At 46.7% G+C, this 21,780-nt stretch overlaps 1 protein-coding gene across 1 annotated transcript in view; it reads left to right on the forward strand.

Annotated features, from left to right (window-relative positions):
• The first annotated feature begins 535 nt into the window (after positions 1–535).
• The window catches only part of LOC142312159 (uncharacterized), a 206,090-nt gene continuing 184,845 nt past the window's right edge, over positions 536–21,780 (forward strand). The window contains 3 exon segments of the mRNA XM_075351061.1: positions 536–683; positions 763–860; positions 1,058–1,145. Of these exon segments, the coding sequence (XP_075207176.1) occupies positions 551–683; positions 763–860; positions 1,058–1,145 (319 nt within the window). The 5' untranslated portion in view covers positions 536–550.

The raw sequence follows: 21,780 nt of genomic DNA on the forward strand, positions 1-21,780 counted from the left end.
TCATCTTCCCATTCAGGTCCCTTCAATATCGGATCCTCTCAGTGGAGATCTTCTATATAACAGAATTTTTCTAATTGACCCGTCAAGGCTCGAAATGGACAGGGACAAGATGGCGGAGGGGATATTACGCCTTACCCTAGAGATCCTCTTCCGGCTTACTGGACAGGTGAGAGATTCTGATGACGTCACATTACATCATTCTTATCTATGAGAATAACAGGTGGAAAGAACTGGAGAGGTGAGGACTCTGGAAATGTCTGTAGTGAGATTTATTAATGTGTCTCTCCATAACCAGGATTACACAGTAGTGAAGAAGACCTCTAGTGGGCGCTGTCAGGCCCCTGTGTCTGAGGGATGGAAAAGACCCCTGAGCCCAATCATGGAGTCTCCACCTCACTCCCTGATACATGAGGACATCAATGACCAGAAGATCCTAGAGCTCACCTACAAGATGATTGAGCTGCTGACTGGAGAGGTGACACTACTGGGAATGCTGGGACATTATACAGTAACTTCTATGAATGGATCGGGGGGATGACAATATCATTGTATGTGTCAGATTCCTATAAAGTGTCAGGATGTCGCAATCTATTTCTCCATGAAGGAGTGGGAGTATTTAGAAGGACACAAAGACCTGTACAAGGAAGTCATTATGGAGGTTCCCAAGACCCTCACATCACCAGGTAATAGACAGGACTAAATACACACGGCCTATAATTATCTGTATGTAAATAATGAATTCAGTGTATTTGCTTCTTCCAGTTCTATTCAGTAAGAGGACAACACCAGAGAGATGTCCCCATCCTCTTTTTCCACAGGACTGTACACAAGAAAATCCCAATTTTCCTCAGGATCATCAGGTAGATGGAGAGACAGTGTCATGAAATCTCCCTATGATGTGTAGACGGCTGTGAAGGTCTTGTGCTCAGTCTTGTTTTATCCACAAGTATTATATGTTTTATACTTGTGTAATGAGAGCGGTGGAGATCGCAGGATTTGAGCTGATCATAGATGTGACTTCTCCATCTGTCTGTGACTTTTACAATATTTGTTTCAGGGTGAAGATCTATCCCATATTAATACTACAGAGACAGTGAGGGGTGATGAGCGGTGTAAAGAGGAGATTCCTATAGGTAACCTCCCAGGTGAGTAGTATCCACTAAATGTAGAGACGTCACAGATTCCTCTCAGGCACCAGCTGTGTCTGGTTTATCTGCGGGGTAGTCCGGCCATATCAAAAGCAACTGGTCACCCTTCTCCTGCTAAACCAAAACTGCCCCCACTACTTTGGGCATTGGAAGTCCTTCTATTGGAGTTAGATCTGTTTCGGCCAGAGATTACAGCCCGAAATACGCTCCCTACTCTCTGGAATTAAAAGATGTTGACCCTTATCATCCCAGGTCTCAAACTACAAAGCCGAATGACAACTTAGAAAATCATGTGAAGAAAAATATAATCCGTATGGTGGACATTCCTTTTATGAGGCATTAGTCCTTGTCCTTTTTATTCATATGCTCTAGTACCGTGTTTCCCCGAAAATAAGCTCTAGCAGGAATTTTGAGCATTTTCGGCATAAGGCGTAAATATAAGTGTGCCGCCCCGGCGCAGACCGGGGTGCTCAGATCCGGGGTGGTCGTGGCTCGAGGGGTCCGGACCCCGGCTCGTCTAACACTCCGATCCTTGGAAAGGGGATATTTACAGGGGAGAAGTTCGTGAAGCCACCTGCGTGTTGCGGTAATGGGAGTACCGCCGCTGCTGGAAGGAGTACCGGGGCAGATGGTGTGGAGCAGCAAGGTGTCAGTCCCTCCACAGTTAGGGAAGGCCCCGGCCTCTGGGGATTTTTGGTATGGGATGTTTGGGAGCTCAGGGCGCAGGGGGAATAGGTTACTCACTGTAGGTAGTCATGGTGCAGGATGAGGATTATAACGCAGACACTCACACTGATGATAAACCAAAGGCTCTGTGCATCACAGTCTCTACAAGGGTCCGTCCAGGTGTCCGCTCCCACCGGTGTCACTTGATAGTCCGGAATCTGCCTCCGTGCACAATTTTAGTTGTCTGTTGTGGTCTCTTGGCATGAAGCTGTTGGGGCCCCGCTACCTGTGTGTAGGGAAGCTATGCTCTTGATGGCTGGCACTTGGGATTTCATTTGGGCTACTTTTATGGAGAACCCTATCGGGTGTGCTGATGCCTTCAATCTCTGAGCTCTTAGGAAAGTTCATGAAGATACTCTCCCTCCCAGGTTAATTATCAGGACGGATAAATTGTCCTGCACTCCGCCATGCTCAGTACCGGTCAGTTCTTTTGGGGTTCTGTTGTCGACAGTCCTCCTGGACTATGTCCGTCACACTGTTTCCAATGTCACTGCCACCGGTCCCCGACTCCTGTGGTCCCAGACCACCGTCTGCGACCCAACCTTGGTCTCGCTACTACTCCCAGCTCTTCACTCTTTGAGGGCTACTCTCAACTCTCCTCCTTCAGCTCCCCTGGAGCTACCACTCCAGCAACTCTCACGCTGAGAGCTGACACTCTTCTCCTCAGTCCCTCCCACCAGTCTGTCTGTCCCCTAGGTGGGTGGCTCTACTCCAGCTTGACCATCACACTGGTGTGTCTGACAGGTTTGATGTGAGGTGTGGTTGGGATTTGTAGTGCTGATGGTGTGAAACCGGTTATTGGGAACCTGGAAACATGAGGGTGGGGTCCTGCATCCTGGGAGACAGGATGCAGTTCCTTGTAGCGCCCTGATATAGTCAGGGGTGCTACATAAGCCCTCCCCAGAAAATAAGCCCTAGTTGCAGTTCAATAATGAAGTGTCCATGCAGCTAAAAAGGTTAAAGAATATTACAGGACACTTCTATATAGAAAGCAAACAGCCCCAAAAGAAAGAAAACAGAAAACCCCACAATCATACTTGCCAAACGCAGAACAGAAGGGCCTGCAGTGGAACACATCAAGAACCTGCGGTGGAACGCACACACATCAGATCGCACACCCACACACATCAGATCGCACACCCACACTCATCAGATCGCACACACACCACATTCGGCAATACCGATTGCTTATGGCTGGCAGAGGAACCTGGAATGCAGTGCAGTGGAGTGTGAGGACTTGCGGTGGAATGCATCAATTTTATAGACAAATTTTTTTGTTTATCTCATATATAAATTTGACTTGCAACTATTTAGCATATGATTAGTTATGCAGATTCTTGTCATATCAGTGCATTGTTACTGTTTTGCTTCTTAGATTCTAAATTTTAATATTTTGTAAGTATTTTGTTAATCCACGTTTTGGCTTTCAACACTGCCTGAATCCTTTTGGGAATTCTTTCAATCAGATTCAGGCATGTCTCAACCAAAATCTAATCCCAGGTCTCTTTTACACGTTCCCAATGCTGGTGCATACTGGTTGACTTGTGTATCTATAAAGCTTTTTCTTCAGCTTTACCCACAAGATTTCGATTGAATTGAGGTCTGGGGACTGTGGAGGCCGATCCAGCACCTCTACTTCATTGTCATTGAACCATTTCTTTGCCAGTCCCTAAATATGCTTCGGTTCTTTGTTCTGCTGGAACGCTATGTCGTGCTTTTCATACCCATAGTACTGTAGTATATGAAGTAACTCATCTTGTAGGATAGTCGCATATACCTTAGCTTTGAGACCACCATCGATTCTGGTCAAGTATCCAATGCCTTTTGGCTGTGAAACAACCACAGATAATCAGGCTTCTTCCACTGAATTTCACAGTTCCTTCAATTTCTCAGTATTTTACCCTCTTTTTGCCTTGTTTCTTTAAGTCTTATTTGTGACCATCAGAGCCTACTCTATTGACTTTCATATCCTCACTTGAATACACCCGTTTCCAATAGTCTACTATCCACATTTCCTACTTTTTTGCAAACTCAATTCTTATGATGATATTGAAGTTGAAGCTTCTTCCCCTTTTTCGGGCCACTATTCCTAATTTCTGTAATGAGCGTCGCACAGTGCTTGCAAGGACATCTGTGATCTTACTATTATGAAGCATATGAGCCACGTCAACGGATGCGTTTGTTCTGCCAGAACTGATAGCCCTTGTGATGAACCAACTTGATGACTCCGATATTTTGCCCGGAGGTCCACCTCTTGGCTTTTGAATGGACGGACTTCATTTCTTATTCTTCTAACTGTCATAGCACCCACATGATGCAGTTTGGCAATTTTTTTGGCCAAGAGACCACCACCAATTAACTGGATGATGCTGTTCTTCTTTTCTTGGGAAATCTTCTTCATGGCTGCTCCTCGATTTGAACTAGTGCCTTTCACTTGGGAATCAACCTAATAACACTGATCTATTAGGGAATGTGAGAAGAGGTTGTAATTTGTAGTATACAGGAAGAAAAAGATTTTTCAAACACCAGAACCCAAACAGTAACAATGGAGTGACATGACAAGAATTTGCATAACTAATCATATGCTATAGCTGAAAGTCAAATTTATGTATGAGATAGCCAAGATGTTTGTCTATAAAATGATGGTATAGTCTCACGCTCAAAGTTGTAGTGGATGGTGAGATATGGAGCCTGAAAATAAAAACATTGTTACCCTTTTGATTGTTAGTATAAATTAATCCAATTGGTAAATGACATAAAGAGAAGAAAATCTGAACACCAAGTTATACATTCTTTAGCCGCAGCAAGATTACTGTAAAATGCAATAAGAGGGGATCATAACATTATATCTACCCCAAAACAGTATGAGTGAAAAGGTCAGCTTAGGGTGCATACAATAAGTCCTCACACAGCCCCAGATCCCAATAACTAAAAACATTACGAAACTTGGGAAAATGGCGAAAAAGCTAATTTAATTTTTTCTTAAAAACTTCTGGATTTTATTTCACCAATCAAATAATAATAAACAATTCGTGTTTGGTATCTTCGTAATTGACCTGGCATACTTGTAGTATCAGGGACAGGACGTGACTGGGCATGACTGGCTGAAGTTAGTGGGAGGGAGCGGAGACAGTGGGTGTTACCGTCCGCCCCCCCCTGCATAATGAAAGCTTGTTACGGGTCTGCATGCCGGGCCATGCCTACTAAGACGGAAGTATGTCACTTTGATTAATGCAAGGGGAGCTTGGCCCCCTCCTGAACCCCCTTTTGTGGGGGTCTTACCCTCAGTCCCTGGTGTCTATTATAAAGAACTCCATGACTACGTGGGCGTAAAAATTAATGTTAACTAAGTCCTGGTGGCTACGCCCACCATCTCTGCACCTACACATTAATGCCAGCTAGTCATGCCCAGTCACTTCTGGTCCCCAATACTATAAGAATGCGGCGATATCAAATATGTGTATATTTTTTATTTTTATAACTGTTCTATTTTCAATGGGGCGAATTGGGGCTCATTTGAACTTTTAGGTTTTTTTTTATTGTGTAATATTTTTTAAAACTTTTTTTTACATTTTTAAATTATTTTACTAGTCCCTTTAGAGAACTTGATGGATCAGCAGTCTGATCACCTGTGCATTTCTGTTGATCAGTGCTGCACAGTCCTGATCAGCAAAAATCCAATGTTCCTTTAAGAGCCGCCGCTCTGTCTGCTCTTACAGGAACTACGTCATGACAGCAACAGGGGTCATCACATGACGTGTTGCAATCATCAGCTCTCCGTGACGGGGCCACCGATGGTGACTGGGAATGGTGCGATCTCCGCCGCGACCATTTAAATCTCACTGTCACATTTTGACAGCACGATCTAAGTGGCAAGCAGGCACGGGTGGATTGCGAATCCACCCGCACCTGTTAGCCTCACATGTCTGCTGTTCAAATCAGCCGACATGTGCCGGGATCACTGCCGCTGCAGCATACCAGTACGTCATTGGTCGTGTAGGGGGTAACTTACGTGAAGAATCATATTGCCGGGTCAACTTTAGTGAACCGTATAGTGAAAATGGTAAATAAAAAAAAATATATATGTATTGTGGAGTTTCATCTTCCCGCTCTTTTAGCGCTAAGTCCCGCCCCCCCGCGGCTGCGATAAGCCCCCCCCCCTCCCAGTAAAGTGTGCGAGATCTCCATAGAGCTTAAGCCTTCCTGAGGACAGGGCCATCGGCTGATTTTGGTGAGGTGCTTGCTTCAATTGTAGCTCTGCTGAGCATTGCTTCCCCTCCTGGCATACTCCTATTAGGAACATGCAGAAATCTAAGGGCACTAAGAGTGCTAAGGCCCACATAGTCTATTATTCAGCCTGCACTGCCTGACACGCTGAGCTACCACGTAAACACACCTCTTCTCTCTGTGAGTCCTGTGCCTCTATAGCCCCACCAAGACCCCCCTGCCACCACCACCGCAACCGTCAGCCCAGAGCCAAGGGCTCCCAGCCCACCGGAATGGGCACAGTTTCTGTCCCAATCCATGGGAAAACTGTCACAGAACCTGGTGCTGGCTATGCAATGTCGTCCTCCACACCCTTCTGGGTCCCTGGACGGAACGCAGCCTGAGGATACCCCTATGGAGGATCCTTCTGAGGTAATCCGGGCACATGCTTCACCGATTGCAGGGATCAGGAAAAGACCACACAGCCGGGTGTCTCCAGCACTCTCTCATGGCCCCCAGGGCTCTCCCTCGGGGGCACACAGGGCAGGCTCTCCCACACGCTCCACGGCTTCTGAAGAGCTGGAGGAGGGAGAATGCTGTTTATACCAAGAGGATTCCTTGGTTTTAGCCTCCCCAGATGATGAAACTGCAATAGACTCCCTTATAGCAGCAATCAACCAAACTCTGCATGTGGAGGATTCCCCATCCACTACTACTGACCATGCGGTCTCCTTTAAGAGGGCAAGGAAACCCCAAAAGGTTTTCGCTGATCACCCAGAGTTTCAGGATATCCTCACAAAGCAAAGGGAGAAGCCTGACAGGCGCTTCGGTAACCGAAAACTCATGGAGTCCCGGTACCCTTTTGCCTCACCTGCCCCTAAGGGCTGGGCCGATCCGCCCTCGGTCGACCCCCCCCCACCCCGGTCTCCCGCCTTACCACAAAGATGCTCCTGTCTTTACCCGATGGTTCCTTCATCAAGGACCCGACAGACAGACAGGTGGAGCACCTCGCCCGCTCTGCTTTTGAGGCTGAGGGTTCCTCCCTCTCGCCCTCCTTTGCCTCTGTGTGGGTCGCAAAGGCGATCTCGGTCTGGGCAGAATCCCTTAACACTTCGCTTGAGGAATCCCAGCTCACTCATACCTTCACAGAGGTAACAGCTCAAATTGCCGCTGCAGCGGAGTACCTCATCCAGGCCTCCATAGACGCTGCAACCTGCGCAGCGTTTGCCGCCTCAAATACCATAGCCATCCGTAGAGCTCTCTGGCTCCGACAATGGCGAGCGGACTCTGCCTCCAAGAAGTCTCTCACGGGCCTTCCCTTTTTTCCAGACCGATTGTTTGGCGAACGTCTGGACAAGCTCATCTCTGACGCCACGGGAGGAAAGAGTACCTCCCTCCCCCAGCTGAAGTCCAGGACGTCCTTCACCAGACGTCCACAGTCCTCGTTCCGCTCCTTTCGGAACTCATTTGGTTGGTCGACATCTCGTGCTGTCCCCGCCACCAGCCGCGGACTACACAGGGACAGACCTTCTCAGCTCTCCCCGAAACCCACTTCGTCATGGCAGCCTAGACCAAAACAGTCCAGGACTAGGGAGACTCGGCCACGACGTTTTCCCCCCTCATGACTAGGACTAGGGAGACTCGGCCACGACGTTTTCCCCCCCTCATGACTCCTTCGGCGCCCCGGAAGACACACTCATTGTAGGAGGTCGACTGCGGCTCTTTCAACACATCTGGGCTGCCGCCTCAGACGACAAATGGGTCCGAGACCTTGTGTCTTCCGGTTACCACATAGAATTTTGGACCCGACCCCCGAGTCGGTTCTTTCTCTCAAACCCCCCAACGACTCGAAAACGACGCGAAGATTTTTTCTCAGCAATCCACTCGCTCCAAACAGCAGGAGTGATCATACCTGTCCCAGACGACGAGACGTTCGGGGGTTTTTATTCCAACCTCTTTGTGGTCCCCAAAAAGGATGGGTCAGTTCGACCCATCCTGGACCTCAAACACCTAAATAAACATGTGCACGTACGGAGATTCAAAATGGAGTCCCTAAGGTCCATTATTGCATCCATGGTCAAAGAGGAATTCCTCGCCTCCATAGACATCAAGGACGCGTACCTGCACATACCCATCGCCCCAAATCACCAAAAGTTCCTCCGCTTCGCAATTCAGGACTCTCACTTTCAATTCGTAGCTCTACCCTTCGGCCTTGCCACCGCACCAAGGGTCTTCACCAAAGTCATGGCGGCCGCCATGAGCGTCCTTCACGCCAGGGGAGTAGTCGTTCTCCCTTACCTGGACGACCTCCTCATCAAGGCCCCTCCTTCCGCGACTGCTCAACCAGCGTACAGATCACTGTGAACACCCTATCCCGCTTAGGGTGGCTAGTGAATCTGGACAAATCATCCCCGACCCCATCTCGATCCATCACCTTCCTGGGCATGTCCCTGGACACCCGTCGGGGCTTGATCCTTCTCCCTCAGGACAAGGCGATCGCTCTTCAACGAGCGGTACGCTGCCTTCTACGTCCTCCGTCTCGCTCTATTCGATTCAGCATGAAAGTGCTCAGCAGGATGGTGGCGGCTATGGAAGCAGTACCCTTTGCTCAACTGCACCTCCGCCCACTGCAGCTAGCCCTTCTAGCGGCCTGGGACAAGAGCCCCTTCTCCCTGGACAGACATCTTCACCTAACGCCTTCAGTCAGGTACGCACTCCGCTGGTGGCTTCGGTCCTCATCCCTATCGAAGGGGAGATCTTTTCTCCCAGTGAGCTGGCTGGTCCTGACCACGGACGTCATCCTCCTAGGCTGGGGAGTAGTGTACTGGCACCACACTGCTCAAGGACGTTGGACACCCCAGGAGTCTTCCCTACCCATAAACATTCTGGAACTCCGCGCGATCTTCCTCGCGCTCACAGCGTTCTGCCCTCTGCTAGCGGGTCGTCAGATTCGAGTCCAATCGGACCATGCGACAGCTGTAGCCTATATCAATCGGCAGGGGGGCACCCGCAGCAAAGCGGCTTATCTCGAGGCCCACAAGATCCTCAGCTGGGCCGAATCAACGGGATCAGTGAGATATCAGCGGTACACATACCGGGGGTAGAGAACTGGGCAGCAGACTTTCTAAGTCGCCAAGGCCTGGCCGCCGGAGAATGGTCTCTCCACCCAGATGTGTTTCTACACATCTGCACTCGCTGGGGAACACCAGACGTGGACCTAATGGCCTCAAGGTTGAATGCAAAGGTACCCGCGTTCATAGCCAGGTCACGCGACCCGCAGTCCATCTGCGCGGATGCTCTAGTCTGCTCCTGGCACCACTTCCACCTGCCTTACATATTTCCACCTCTACCCCTGCTGCCGCGGGTAATCAGGAAGATCAAGGCAGAGGGAGTCCCGGTGATACTGATAGCACCGGACTGGCCCAGGTGCGCCTGGTACGCCGAATTAGTACAAATGCTCACAGACGCACCGTGGCGCCTTCCAGACATCCCAGACTTGCTGACCCAAGGGCCCATTTCCCATCAGAACTCCAGAGCCCTGAAGCTGACGGCATGGCCATTAAGACCTGGGTTTTAACAAGAGCGGAATTCTCCCCCGCGGTTATTTCCACCATGATCAGCGCCCGAAAGCCTGCTTCATCACGCATTTACCACCGTACGTGGAAAATCTTCCTTTCATGGTGCAGGGAAACTAACGTCCAGCCTATGCCTCTGGCCATCCCCAGAATTCTCGACTTTCTACAGTCTGGCTTGCAAGCGGGGTTGGCTCTCAGTTCCCTTTTAAAGGGCAGGTCTCAGCGCTCTCAATCTTCTACCAATGCCGCCTGGCTCAGAAACCGCAAGTCAAGACCTTCCTCCAGGGCGTTTCCCATCTAGTTCCCCCGTACAAACGGCCGCTGGACCCATGGGACCTCAACCTTGTTCTGGACGGTCTCCAGAGGTCTCCCTTTGAACCCCTCAAGGAATCCTCCCTTGCTCTTCTGTCCTGGAAGGTAACATTCCTGGTGACAATTACGTCCATCAGACGGGTTTCGGAGCTAGCAGCACTCTCTTGCCGCGAGCCTTTTCTGATCTTTCACCAGGACAAGGTGGTTCTGCGCCCCCTTCCGGATTTCCTTCCAAAGGTTCTTACCCCGTTTCATTTGAACGAGGACATTGTTCTGCCTTCCTTTTGTCCACACCCAGTTCATAGGGTGGAAAGGTCTCTGCATTCGTTAGACCTCGTCAGAGCTCTCAGATATTACATATCCAGGAGAGCCCCCTTTAGGAAAACGGACTCTTTGTTCGTCGTTCCTGAGGGGCCTAAGAAGGGACAGGCAGCTTCAAAGGCGACTCTGGCTCGCTGGATTCGTTCTGCGATCCAGGAAGTCTACCGCTTGCAACTCAAGCCCATTCCTAGTGGGCTGCGGGCGCATTCCACGCGAGCAGTTGGCGCTTCGTGGGCCATTCGGCATCAGGCTTCAGTGGAACAGGTGTGTAAGGCTGCGACCTGGTCTAGCCTACATATGTTTTCAAAGCATTAGAGTTTCAGATTTCAACTGAGGCAAATCTGGGTAGAAAAATTCTGCAAACTGCAGTAGAGCACCTCTCTCAGTAGGCGCTCCAGGCTGTCTGGGACTGGTTCCTAGTCCTTGGGTTGTGTTGTCTTCTTTTATGTTTCTCACCCATGGACTGCTTTAGGACGTCCCATGGTCCTGTGTCCCCCAATGAGGCGTCAGAGAAAAACGGATTTTTGTGTACTCACCGTAAAATCGTTTTCTCTTAGCCATCATTGGGGGACACAGCACCCACCCTGTTGCCCTGTTGGGCCTTGGTTCTCTCAGTACCTTATTTGGTTATGACTCTTTTTTTTCTCATGTTCCTCTGTTGAGAAGTTTTACTGGTTTTTCTCCTACTGCTTGTGTACTAAAACTGAGGCTGCCTGGTCCGGCCAGGGGGTGTATACTGCAGAGGAGGAGCTATGCTTTTGCATCTACTTAGTGTCCTCCTATGGATAGGCTGCATAACACTCATAGTTCTGTGTCCCCCAATGATGGCTAAGAGAAAACGATTTTACGGTGAGTACACAAAAATCCGTTTTTTATCCAATGTTCGGCACAGGGTAATTGTAAGAAATGCGGGAGATTAGTATTATCCACAGTGAGTATATGGGGGTCATTCAGCCCACCCACAGGAGCTTTTCTAAATGCCTCTCAAAATGTAGTTATCAAAAGAAAGAACAGAAATTATTACATAAAGGTCGGATATTTTACCTTCAAGAGACTGAAAGGTATTTTCTGTAAGAATTCTACAAATGTCCATTATATAAGAACTTGTGCTGGCGCCGTCATTGTGGAGTCTGAGAGGCCAGAAAATAAAAATATCCCCTTATTACAAGAGTAAATGAAGTTAACCCTTTGACGACCAGTGTATTTCTCATTTTTGTACTTTTTGTTTTTTCCTTGCGTTCTTCCAAAGAAACATAACTTTTTTTTTGCAACATTGACGTGTTAGCGTTTGTTTTTGTTTTTTTTGGGACAAGTTGTACTTCTGAATGACACCATTCCTTTTACTATATAATGTACTGTAAAAAAAGGTGGAACGAAATGGTGAAAAATGCAATTCTGCCATTGTGTTTTGAGTTTTGATTTTGCAGAGCTCTTTTTGCTGTAAATATTGTTAGAAAAATAATTGCTCACATCAGTCTGATTACTGCGATACCAAACATTGATTTTTTTTTTCCTGCTTCAGTAAACAAACAAAATTCTGAATATTGGGAAAAAAATTTAATTTTGCGTTGCCATTTTCCAAAACTTGTTTACGGATCGTTTAAGTCTTTTATTTGTATCATTCTGACCTACATACTGTACATTTTTTTTGTGGCTTAGTATTTCAGTATTTTGGAGGCAGAGCGAACAAACCGAGCCGACCATCATGCTCTACACATTCCTGCTCTGAGCTGTATTGTTGCATTGTCAACTGTTTTAGTCTCATTCAGGGCCGCCACTAGGAATTTCAGGGCCCCATACTGGCAAAATATTCAGGGCCCCCTTGGGACCCTGCCTAGTCTCCACCCCAGCTCCGCCTCCACCCCTCAAACCTCCTACAGTCTCACTGCCACTCTTGGAAAAACGTGTAGACAGACAGACAGTCATGGCCAAAAGTGTTAGGACCCTTGAAGTTGTTCCAGAAAATGAGGTATTTCCCTCAGAAAATTATTAATACACCCCTTACACCGACCATCTCCATAATACCTCTGCCACACTGCCTCTATGTGTAATATCCACACACACACTGGCCCTTTGGATAATACACCCCTCCCCCTCACACACACTGCTACCTGCAGTACTTTAAGCAAGAAGTAGTGGGCACCACAATGTAATAAATATAAATAAAAGGAGGGGTGCCAACAAAAAACAAAAACTATGCAAAAAAAAGGAATTATAACATGACCGAAAATAAGCTGCAAAGTAAAAATGTGCACACCCAGATATATATATAATATCTATAATATAATGTGAGGTAGCAGCATTGCTTGGGCAAAAACGTGAGGCAGCAGCATGTTCACACCAACAGTCTATTTATTGTTACAGCATAAATAGATCCAATTTCCCACAGTCAAAGTCTCTTCCGGATCACAGCCAGTGCATATAGACAAATCCTTTGTATCAAAAAGTCTTGTTACCTTAGGACCCCGTTAACCGCAGGGATCTGTTTAAGGTTCTCCTAGGCTCACACCCTTGGCATGTGCACACCCAGCTATATATATAATATATATCAGTCATGGCCAAAAGTTTTAAGAATGACACCAAAATTATATTTTCACATGATCTGTTGCCCTCTGTTTTTTAATTGTGTTTGTCTGATGTTACCATCACATACAGAAATGTAATTGCAATCATATTATGAGTACCAAAAGGTTATATTGACAGTTAGAATGATTTAATGCAGCAAGTCAATATTTGCAGTGTTGACCCTTCTTCTTCAGGACCTCTGCAATTCTCCCTGGCATGCTCTCAATCAACTTCTGGACCAAATCCTGACTGATAGCTGTCCATTCTTGCATAAGCAATGCTTGCATTTTGCCAGAATTTGTTGTTTTTTGTTTGTCCACCCGTCTCTTGATGATTGCCCTCAAGTTCTCAATGGGATTAAGATCTGGGGAGTTTCCAGGTCATGGACCCAAAATCTCTATGTTTTGTTCCATGAGCCATTTAGTGATCACCTTTGCTTTATGGCAAGGTGCTCCATCATGCTGGAAAAGGCATTTTTGGGCGCCAAACTGCTCTTGGACAGTTGGGAGAAGTTGCTCTTGGAGGACATTCTGGTACTATTCTTTATTCATGGCTGTGTTTTTAGGTAAGACTGTGAGTGAGCCGATTCCCTTGGTTGAGAAGCAACCCCACACATGAATTGTTTCAGGATGCTTAACAGTTGGCATGAGACAAGACTTGTGGTAGCGCTCACCTCTTCTCCTAATAAGCTGTTTTCCAGATGTCCCAAACATTCGAAAAGGGCATTCATCTGAGAAAATGACTTTACCCCAGTCCTCAGCAGTCCACTCCCTGTACCTTTTGCAGAATATCAGTCGGTCCCTGATGTTTTTTCTGGAGAGAAGTGGCTTCTTTGCTACCCTCCTTGAAACCAGGCCTTGCTCAAAGAGTCTCCGCCTCACAGTGCGTGCAGAAGCACTCACTCCAGCCTGCTGCCATTGCTGAGCTAGCTCGGCACTGCTGGTAGTCCGATCCCGCAGCTGAAACAGTTTTAAGATACGGTCCTGGCGTTTTCTGGTCCTTCTTGGGCCTGGAGCCTTTTTGGCAACAATGGAAGCTCTCTTCTTGAAGTTCTTGATGATGCGATAGATTGTTGACTGAGGTGCAATCTTTGTAGCTGCGATACTCTTCCCTGTTAGGCCATTTTTGTGCAGAGCAATGATGGCTGCACGTGTTTCTTTATAGATAACCATGGTTAACTGAAGAGAAACAATGATACCAAGCACCAGCCTCCTTTTTAAAGTGTCCAGTGGTGTCATTCTTACTTAATCATGACTGATTGATCGCCAGCCCTGTCCTCATCAACACCCACACCTGTGTTAATGGAACAATCACTAAAACAATGTTAGCTGCTCCTTTTAAGGCAGGAATGCAATGATGTTGAAATGTGTTTTGGGGGTTAAAGTTCATTTTCTTAGCCAATATTGACTTTGCAAGTAATTGCTGTTAAGCTGATCACTCTTTATGACATTCTGCAGTATATGCAAATTGCCATTAGAAAAACTTAAGCAGTAGACTTTGTAAAAATTAATATTTGTAGCATTCTCAAAACTTTTGGCCATGACTGTATAATGTGAGGTAGCAGCGTTACTTGGGCACAAACGTGAGGCAGCAGCATGTTCACACCAACAGTCTATTTATTGTTGCAGCATAAATAGATCCAATTTCCCACAGTCAAAGTCTCTTCCGGATCACAGCTGGTGCATATAGACAAATCCTTTGTATCAAAAAGTCTTGTTACCTTAGGACCCCGTTAAGCGCAGCGATCTATTTAAGGTTCTCCTAGTCTCACACTCTTGGCCTGTGTTCACTCCACACAGAGCCAGCTCAGCTCACACAGCATGTGTTCGCTTCATCAAGCCTGGTTCTCACCTGAGACCCACCCTGAGGTGCTCTGCAAGATTTAAACTAAAATCATGGACATGAGGATTGCTACAAAACCTGGACTGAGAGGAAGGATCTGTCTCCCTGTTACTCTTTGTGCTATACTCCCCGTAATAGCTATAGCAAACTCAGAGGGTTTCCAGACACATTCTGGGGGACACAAAGCGGTCTTCAAATATTACCCCTGTCACTGCCTCACATATCCCCCCCCTCAGTTCAAACGGGCGGGGTTGAACATACGCCAACATACAGGGGGCCCTGGAGAGGGCATCCGCATTGCCCTGCAACCTACCAGCCCAATGTTCTACAGAAAAGTGAAAGTTCTGCAAGGAGAGAAACCACCTGGTGACTCTAGCATTTCTCTCCTTGGCATTCCTCATCCAGACCAAAGGAGAGTGGTCTGTCACCAGGCGAACGTGTCGCCCCAGCAGGTAGTAGCGTAGGGATTCCAGAGCCCATTTCATGGCCAGGCACCACTTCTTCACTATGCTATAGTTCTTCTCTGCCGGGGTGAGTTTTCTACTCCAAATAGGTGATCGGGTGCTCTTCTCCATCTATCTCCTGGGACGGAACTGCACCCAGACCCACCTCAGAGGCATCTGCCTGTACTATAAACTCCTTTTGAAAGTCAGGGTTGGCAAGGACAGGCTGACCACATAGGACTACCTTTAGTGCCTGAAAGGCTTCCTCTGCTTGTGTATTCCAGTGGACCTTGACCGACTTCTTCCCTTTTAAGAGATTGGTCAAAGGCGCCAACCTTCCAGCAAAATTGGGTATGAATCGTCGGTAATACCCCATTATACCCAGAAAGGCTCTTACCTGTTTTGTGGTAAGGGGACGAGGCCAGTTTTGAATGGCTTCGATTTTATTTACTTGTGGCTTGATAACCCCTTGGCCTATCACATACCCCAAGTAACGGGCTTCTTTGAGACCCATAGCACATTTGTGTGGATTCGCCGTCAGACCAGCAGCTCTGAGCGAATCCACTACCGCTTGTACCTGAGATAAGTGGGTGCTCCAGTCACTGCTATAGATGATGATGTCATCCAAATATGCAGAGGCATATGGTTGATGGGGTTCTAACACTATGTCCATTAATCTCTGAAACGTGGCCGGAGCCCCATATAAACCAAATGGCAAGACGACATAGTGATAGAGTACCCCTGGCGTGACAAAAGTGGTCTTTTCTTTTGCCGCCTCTGTCAGCGGCACCTGCCAGTAATCTTTAGTGAGATCGAGAGTCGTGAAGTACTGGGCCCGTCCCAGTCTCTCTATCAGCTCGTTGACCCTGGGCATGGGATACATATCAAATTTCGAAACCTCATTTAACTTTCGGAAGTCATTACAAAATCTTAAAGAACCGTCTGGTTTCGGGATCAGCACAATGGGACTGGCCCCTTCGCTCGTGGATTTTTCAATAACCCCTTGTTGGAGCATCTTTTTTACCTCCTCCACAATGGCTTGCCTACGAGCCTCTGGTACCCGGTATGGCCTCAGGCGTACCCTTACTTGAGGCTCGGTGACAATATCATAGTGGATTACGGTTGTTCGGCCGGGTAGGGTTGAGAACACATCCGTATTCCGCTGTACTAACCTTCGAGACTCCCGTCTCTGCTGTTTTGAGAGAATCCCCTATCTTTACTCCCAATTCATCATCAGGGGACTCCTCCTTTGTTGTTGTCAAGGCACCTGACAAGGTTAGGTCCAACGTTACGTGAGCCACCATACATTCTCTGTCTTCCCACGCCTTCAGCAGGTTTACATGGTATATTTGCTCTGGTTTTCTTCTACCTGGCTGATACACCTTATAGTTTACTTCCCCTACTTTCTCCCGCATCTCATAGGGATCTTGCCATTTGGCTAAGAACTTACATTCTGCGGTAGGTATTAGGACTAAGACACGATCCCCCGGTTTAAAAGACCTGACGGAGGCCTTTCTATTATACTGAGTTCTTTGGGCCGCCTGAGCATCCAGCAAATGCTCTTTAACAATAGGCATTACTGCCGTGATACGATCCTGCATACCCATAACGTATTCCACCGTGCTTTTGTGAGGGGTGGGCTCCTGTTCCCAAGTTTCCTTAACAATGTCCATCAGTCCCCGCGGATGTTTGCCATACAGTAACTCAAATGCCAAGAACCCGGTGGAAGATTGTGGGACCTCGCGGATAGCGAACATTAAATAGGGCAATAACATGTCCCAATCTTTCCCCTCTTTGGAGACCACCTTTTTCAACATAGCCTTCAGAGTTTTATTAAAACGTTCCACTAGACCATCGGTCTGGGGATGGTACACTGACGTGCGTAGCTGCTTGATCTGGAGGAGTTTGCACAGTTCCTTCGTAATTTTAGACATAAAGGGAGTGCCCTGATCGGTCAGGATTTCTTTGGGTAACCCCACGCGACAGAACATAGCAAACAACTCCCGAGCAATAAGCTTCGCCGAGGTGTTACGCAGTGGAACAGCCTCCGGATAACTCGTCGCGTAATCCATCACTACCAGGATGTGCTGGTGACCACGGGCTGATTTTACAATGGGTCTGATCAGATCCATAGCAATCCGCTCAAAAGGCACCTCTATAATGGGTAAAGGTATCAGAGGACTACGGAAACGGTGCGTGGGTGCGGTCAACTGACAAACGGGGGAAGGACTCACAGAACCTCTTAATTTCTGCACCGACCCCTGGCCAGTAAAACCGCTGAAACATGCGTTCCCGCGTTTTCTCTTCACCTAGGTGCCCACTCATTCGGTGGTTATGAGCCAATTCCAAGGCCTGACGGCGGTACGGCTAAGGGACCACCAACTGTTCCACTATTTCCCCCCGGATTTTATCAACCCGATAGAGCAACTCTCGCTTTAGAGCCATGTAGGGAGTTTCCAGCTTGGCACCAGGCCGCTGGGGTACCCCATCAATTACCTGTACATTTAAACTTCCAGGAGCCAATGTTGGGTCCCGGAGCTGTGCTGTTCCAAAATTATCTGGAGACACGTTCAACTCCGGGATTGCCTCGAGTGGCTCAACCTCTCCTGCCATTACCTCTATTGGGAACCTGGCAGGGTCACACTCTGTCCCTATACTGGTGACCCCTACGGCAGGTATCCCTGAGTCGGGATCGTCCGGCTCAGGGCCTGGTTCAATCATACACCTCGGAGGGCTAGGTCGCCTCCCACATAATGTCCAGAACAGTGGCAAGTCTCTTCCCAAAATAACATCATATGGAAGTCTTTTCTTCACCCCCACGTCATGTTGAACCTCTCTACATGAGGTAGCAATGGTGACCCTTTCCATAGGGTATTCACTTAGGTCTCCATGAATACAAAGTACCCTTCTTTATGGTCCGGTGGGGTTTTCCCCGAAGACCAAGGAGGCATGTACAAGAGTCAATACACTTCCTGAGTCCAACAAAGCCTCTGCTGTATAGCCATTAACACGTACTTTGCAGAGATGGGGCTCCTCCCCTATAGTAACAGTGCTTACGGCACAAACAGTATGGTCATACATTGATTCCCGGCGAGCGTACCGGCAGTCCATGGGTTCTGATGTGAGTGGGCACTGTGCCATCACATGCCCGAGCTGATGGCACCGCCAGCACATAACAGCAGAGGTGTCCCTGTTTCGGGTGTCCGACTTTTGGGAACCGGGACTCCGGCTGACCTTAGTCTGGGGTTTACTCTCTGCCAGGGCTGAAGACGGGGCAGCACCCGAGGAGGGACGGGAGTTTTTCACCAACTATGAAGGGGGCGTATCCCTACGGAGTGCCCGCCGTGAAGCAGAGTCCCGGATCAACTCCTGGGTAGCTGTGTAGGGTTCCACCAAATTCACTAGTTGGTCTAGGGTACCGGGATCCCCCTGTCCCACCCACCGTTGAATGGGGGCTGGCAAACTCCGCACAAACCGTTCAAACACCACCCGCTCGATCATCTGTCCGGGGTTCAAGGTCTCCGGCTGGAGCCATTTTTTCACAAGGTCCAGTAAGACATGGGCCTGTGAACGTGCAGGTTTTCCCTCCACAAAGGACCACTGATTCACTCTCTGGGCCCGGAGATAAGTGTTAACCCCTGTTCGTGCAAGGATTTCACCATTCAGTGTGCCATAGTCCTTGGCATCCTCCGTGCTGAGATCCCTATCTATCTATCTATCATATATATATATATATATATATATCATACATACAGTTAGGTCCAGAAGTATTTGGACAGTGACACAATTTTCGCGAGTTGGGCTCTGCATGCCACCACATTGGATTTGAAATGAAACCTCTACAACAGAATTCAAGTGCAGATTGTAACGTTTAATTTGAAGGTTTGAACAAAAATATCTGATAGAAATTGTAGGAATTGTACACATTTCTTTACAAACACTCCACATTTTAGGAGGTCAAAAGTAATTGGACAAATAAACCAAACCCAAACAAAATATTTTTATTTTCAATATTTTGTTGCGAATCCTTTGGCGGCAATCACTGCCTTAAGTCTGGAACCCATGGACATCACCAAACGCTGGGTTTCCTCCTTCTTAATGCTTTGCCAGGCCTTTACAGCCGCAACCTTCAGGTCTTGCTTGTTTGTGGGTCTTTCCGTCTTAAGTCTGGATTTGAGCAAGTGAAATGCATGCTCAATTGGGTTAAGATCTGGTGATTGACTTGGCCATTGCAGAATGTTCCACTTTTTTGCACTCATGAACTCCTGGGTAGCTTTGGCTGTATGCTTGGGGTCATTGTCCATCTGTACTATGAAGCGCCGTCCGATCAACTTTGCGGCATTTGGCTGAATCTGGGCTGAAAGTATATCCCGGTACACTTCAGAATTCATCCGGCTACTCTTGTCTGCTGTTATGTCATCAATAAACACAAGTGACCCAGTGCCATTGAAAGCCATGCATGCCCATGCCATCACGTTGTCTCCACCATGTTTTACAGAGGATGTGGTGTGCCTTGGATCATGTGCCGTTCCCTTTCTTCTCCAAACTTTTTTCTTCCCATCATTCTGGTACAGGTTGATCTTTGTCTCATCTGTCCATAGAATACTTTTCCAGAACTGAGCTGGCTTCATGAGGTGTTTTTCAGCAAATTTAACTCTGGCCTGTCTATTTTTGGAATTGATGAATGGTTTGCATCTAGATGTGAACCCTTTGTATTTACTTTCATGGAGTCTTCTCTTTACTGTTGACTTAGAGACAGATACACCTACTTCACTGAGAGTGTTCTGGACTTCAGTTGATGTTGTAAACGGGTTCTTCTTCACCAAAGAAAGTATGCGGCGATCATCCACCACTGTTGTCATCCGTGGACACCTAGGCCTTTTTGAGTTCCCAAGCTCACCAGTCAATTCCTTTTTTCTCAGAATGTACCCGACTGTTGATTTTGCTACTCCAGGCATGTCTGCTATCTCTCTGATGGATTTTTTCTATTTTTCAGCCTCAGGATGTTCTGCTTCACCTCAATTGAGAGTTCCTTAGACCGCATGTTGTCTGGTCACAGCAACAGCTTCCAAATGCAAAACCACACACCTGTAATCAACCCCAGACCTTTTAACTACTTCATTGATTACAGGTTAACGAGGGAGACGCCTTCAGAGTTAATTGCAGCCCTTAGAGTCCATTGTCCAATTACTTTTGGTCCCTTGAAAAAGAGGAGGCTATGCATTACAGAGCTATGATTCCTAAACCCTTTCTCCGATTTGGATGTGAAAACTCTCATATTGCAGCTGGGAGTGTGCACTTTCAGCCCATATTATATATATAATTGTATATCTGAACATGTTTTTGTAAACAGCTAAAATAACAAAACTTGTGTCACTGTCCAAATTTTTCTGGACCTAACTGTACATAGATACATACATACATACATACATGTATATATACATACATACATACATACATACATGTATATATACATACATACATACATGTATATATACATATATATATATATACATATATATATATATATATATAATATATACATACAGTCATGGCCAAAAGTGTTAGGGCCCTTGAAGTTGTTCCAGGAAATGAGGTATGTCCCTCAGAAAATTAACACCTCTTACACCGACCATCTCCATAATATCTCTGCCACACTGCCTCTATGTATAATATCCACACACACACTGCCCCTTTGGATAATACACCCCTCCCACAAACACACACACTGCTACCTGCAGTACTTTGTTAAGCAGGAAGTAGTGGGCACCACAATGTAATAAATATAAATAAAAGGAGGGGTGCCAACAAAAAACAAAAACTATGCAAAAAAAGGAATTATAACATGACAGAAAATAAGCTGCAAAGTAAAAATGTGCACACCCAGATATATATAATATAATGTTAGGTAGCAGCGTTGCTTGGGCAAAAACGTGAGGCAGCAGCGTGTTCACACCAACAGTCTATTTATTGTTGCAGCATAAATAGATCCAATTTCCCACAGTCAAAGTGTCTTCCGGATCACAGCCAGTGCATATAGACAAATCCTTTGTATCAAAAAGTCTTGTTACCTTAGGACCCCGTTAACCGCAGGGATCTGTTTAAGGTTCTCCTAGGCTCACACTCTTGGCCTGTGTTCACTCCACACAGAGCCAGCTCAGCTCACACAGCATGCGTTCGCTTCATCAAGCCTGGCTCTCACCTGAGACCCACCCTGAGGTGCTCTGCAAGATTTAAACTAAATCATGGACATGAGGATTGCTACAAAACCTGGACTGAGAGGAGGGATCTGTCTCCCTGTTACTCTTTGTGCTATACTCCCCGTAATAGCTATAGCAAACTCAGAGGGTTTCCAGACACATTCTGGGGGACACATTGCGGTCTTCAAATATTACCCCTGTCACTTCCTCACTATATATATATATATATATATATATATATATATATATATATATATATATATATATATATATATATATATATATATATATATATATATATATATATATATATATATATATATATATATATATATATATATATATATATATATATATATATAGTTATATATATATATATATATATATATATAGTTATATATATATAGTTATATAAATTATATATATATATATATATATATAG

Source organism: Anomaloglossus baeobatrachus, chromosome 5 (assembly GCF_048569485.1).
Source record: "Anomaloglossus baeobatrachus isolate aAnoBae1 chromosome 5, aAnoBae1.hap1, whole genome shotgun sequence".
NCBI classification, from domain to species: Eukaryota; Metazoa; Chordata; class Amphibia; order Anura; family Aromobatidae; genus Anomaloglossus; species Anomaloglossus baeobatrachus.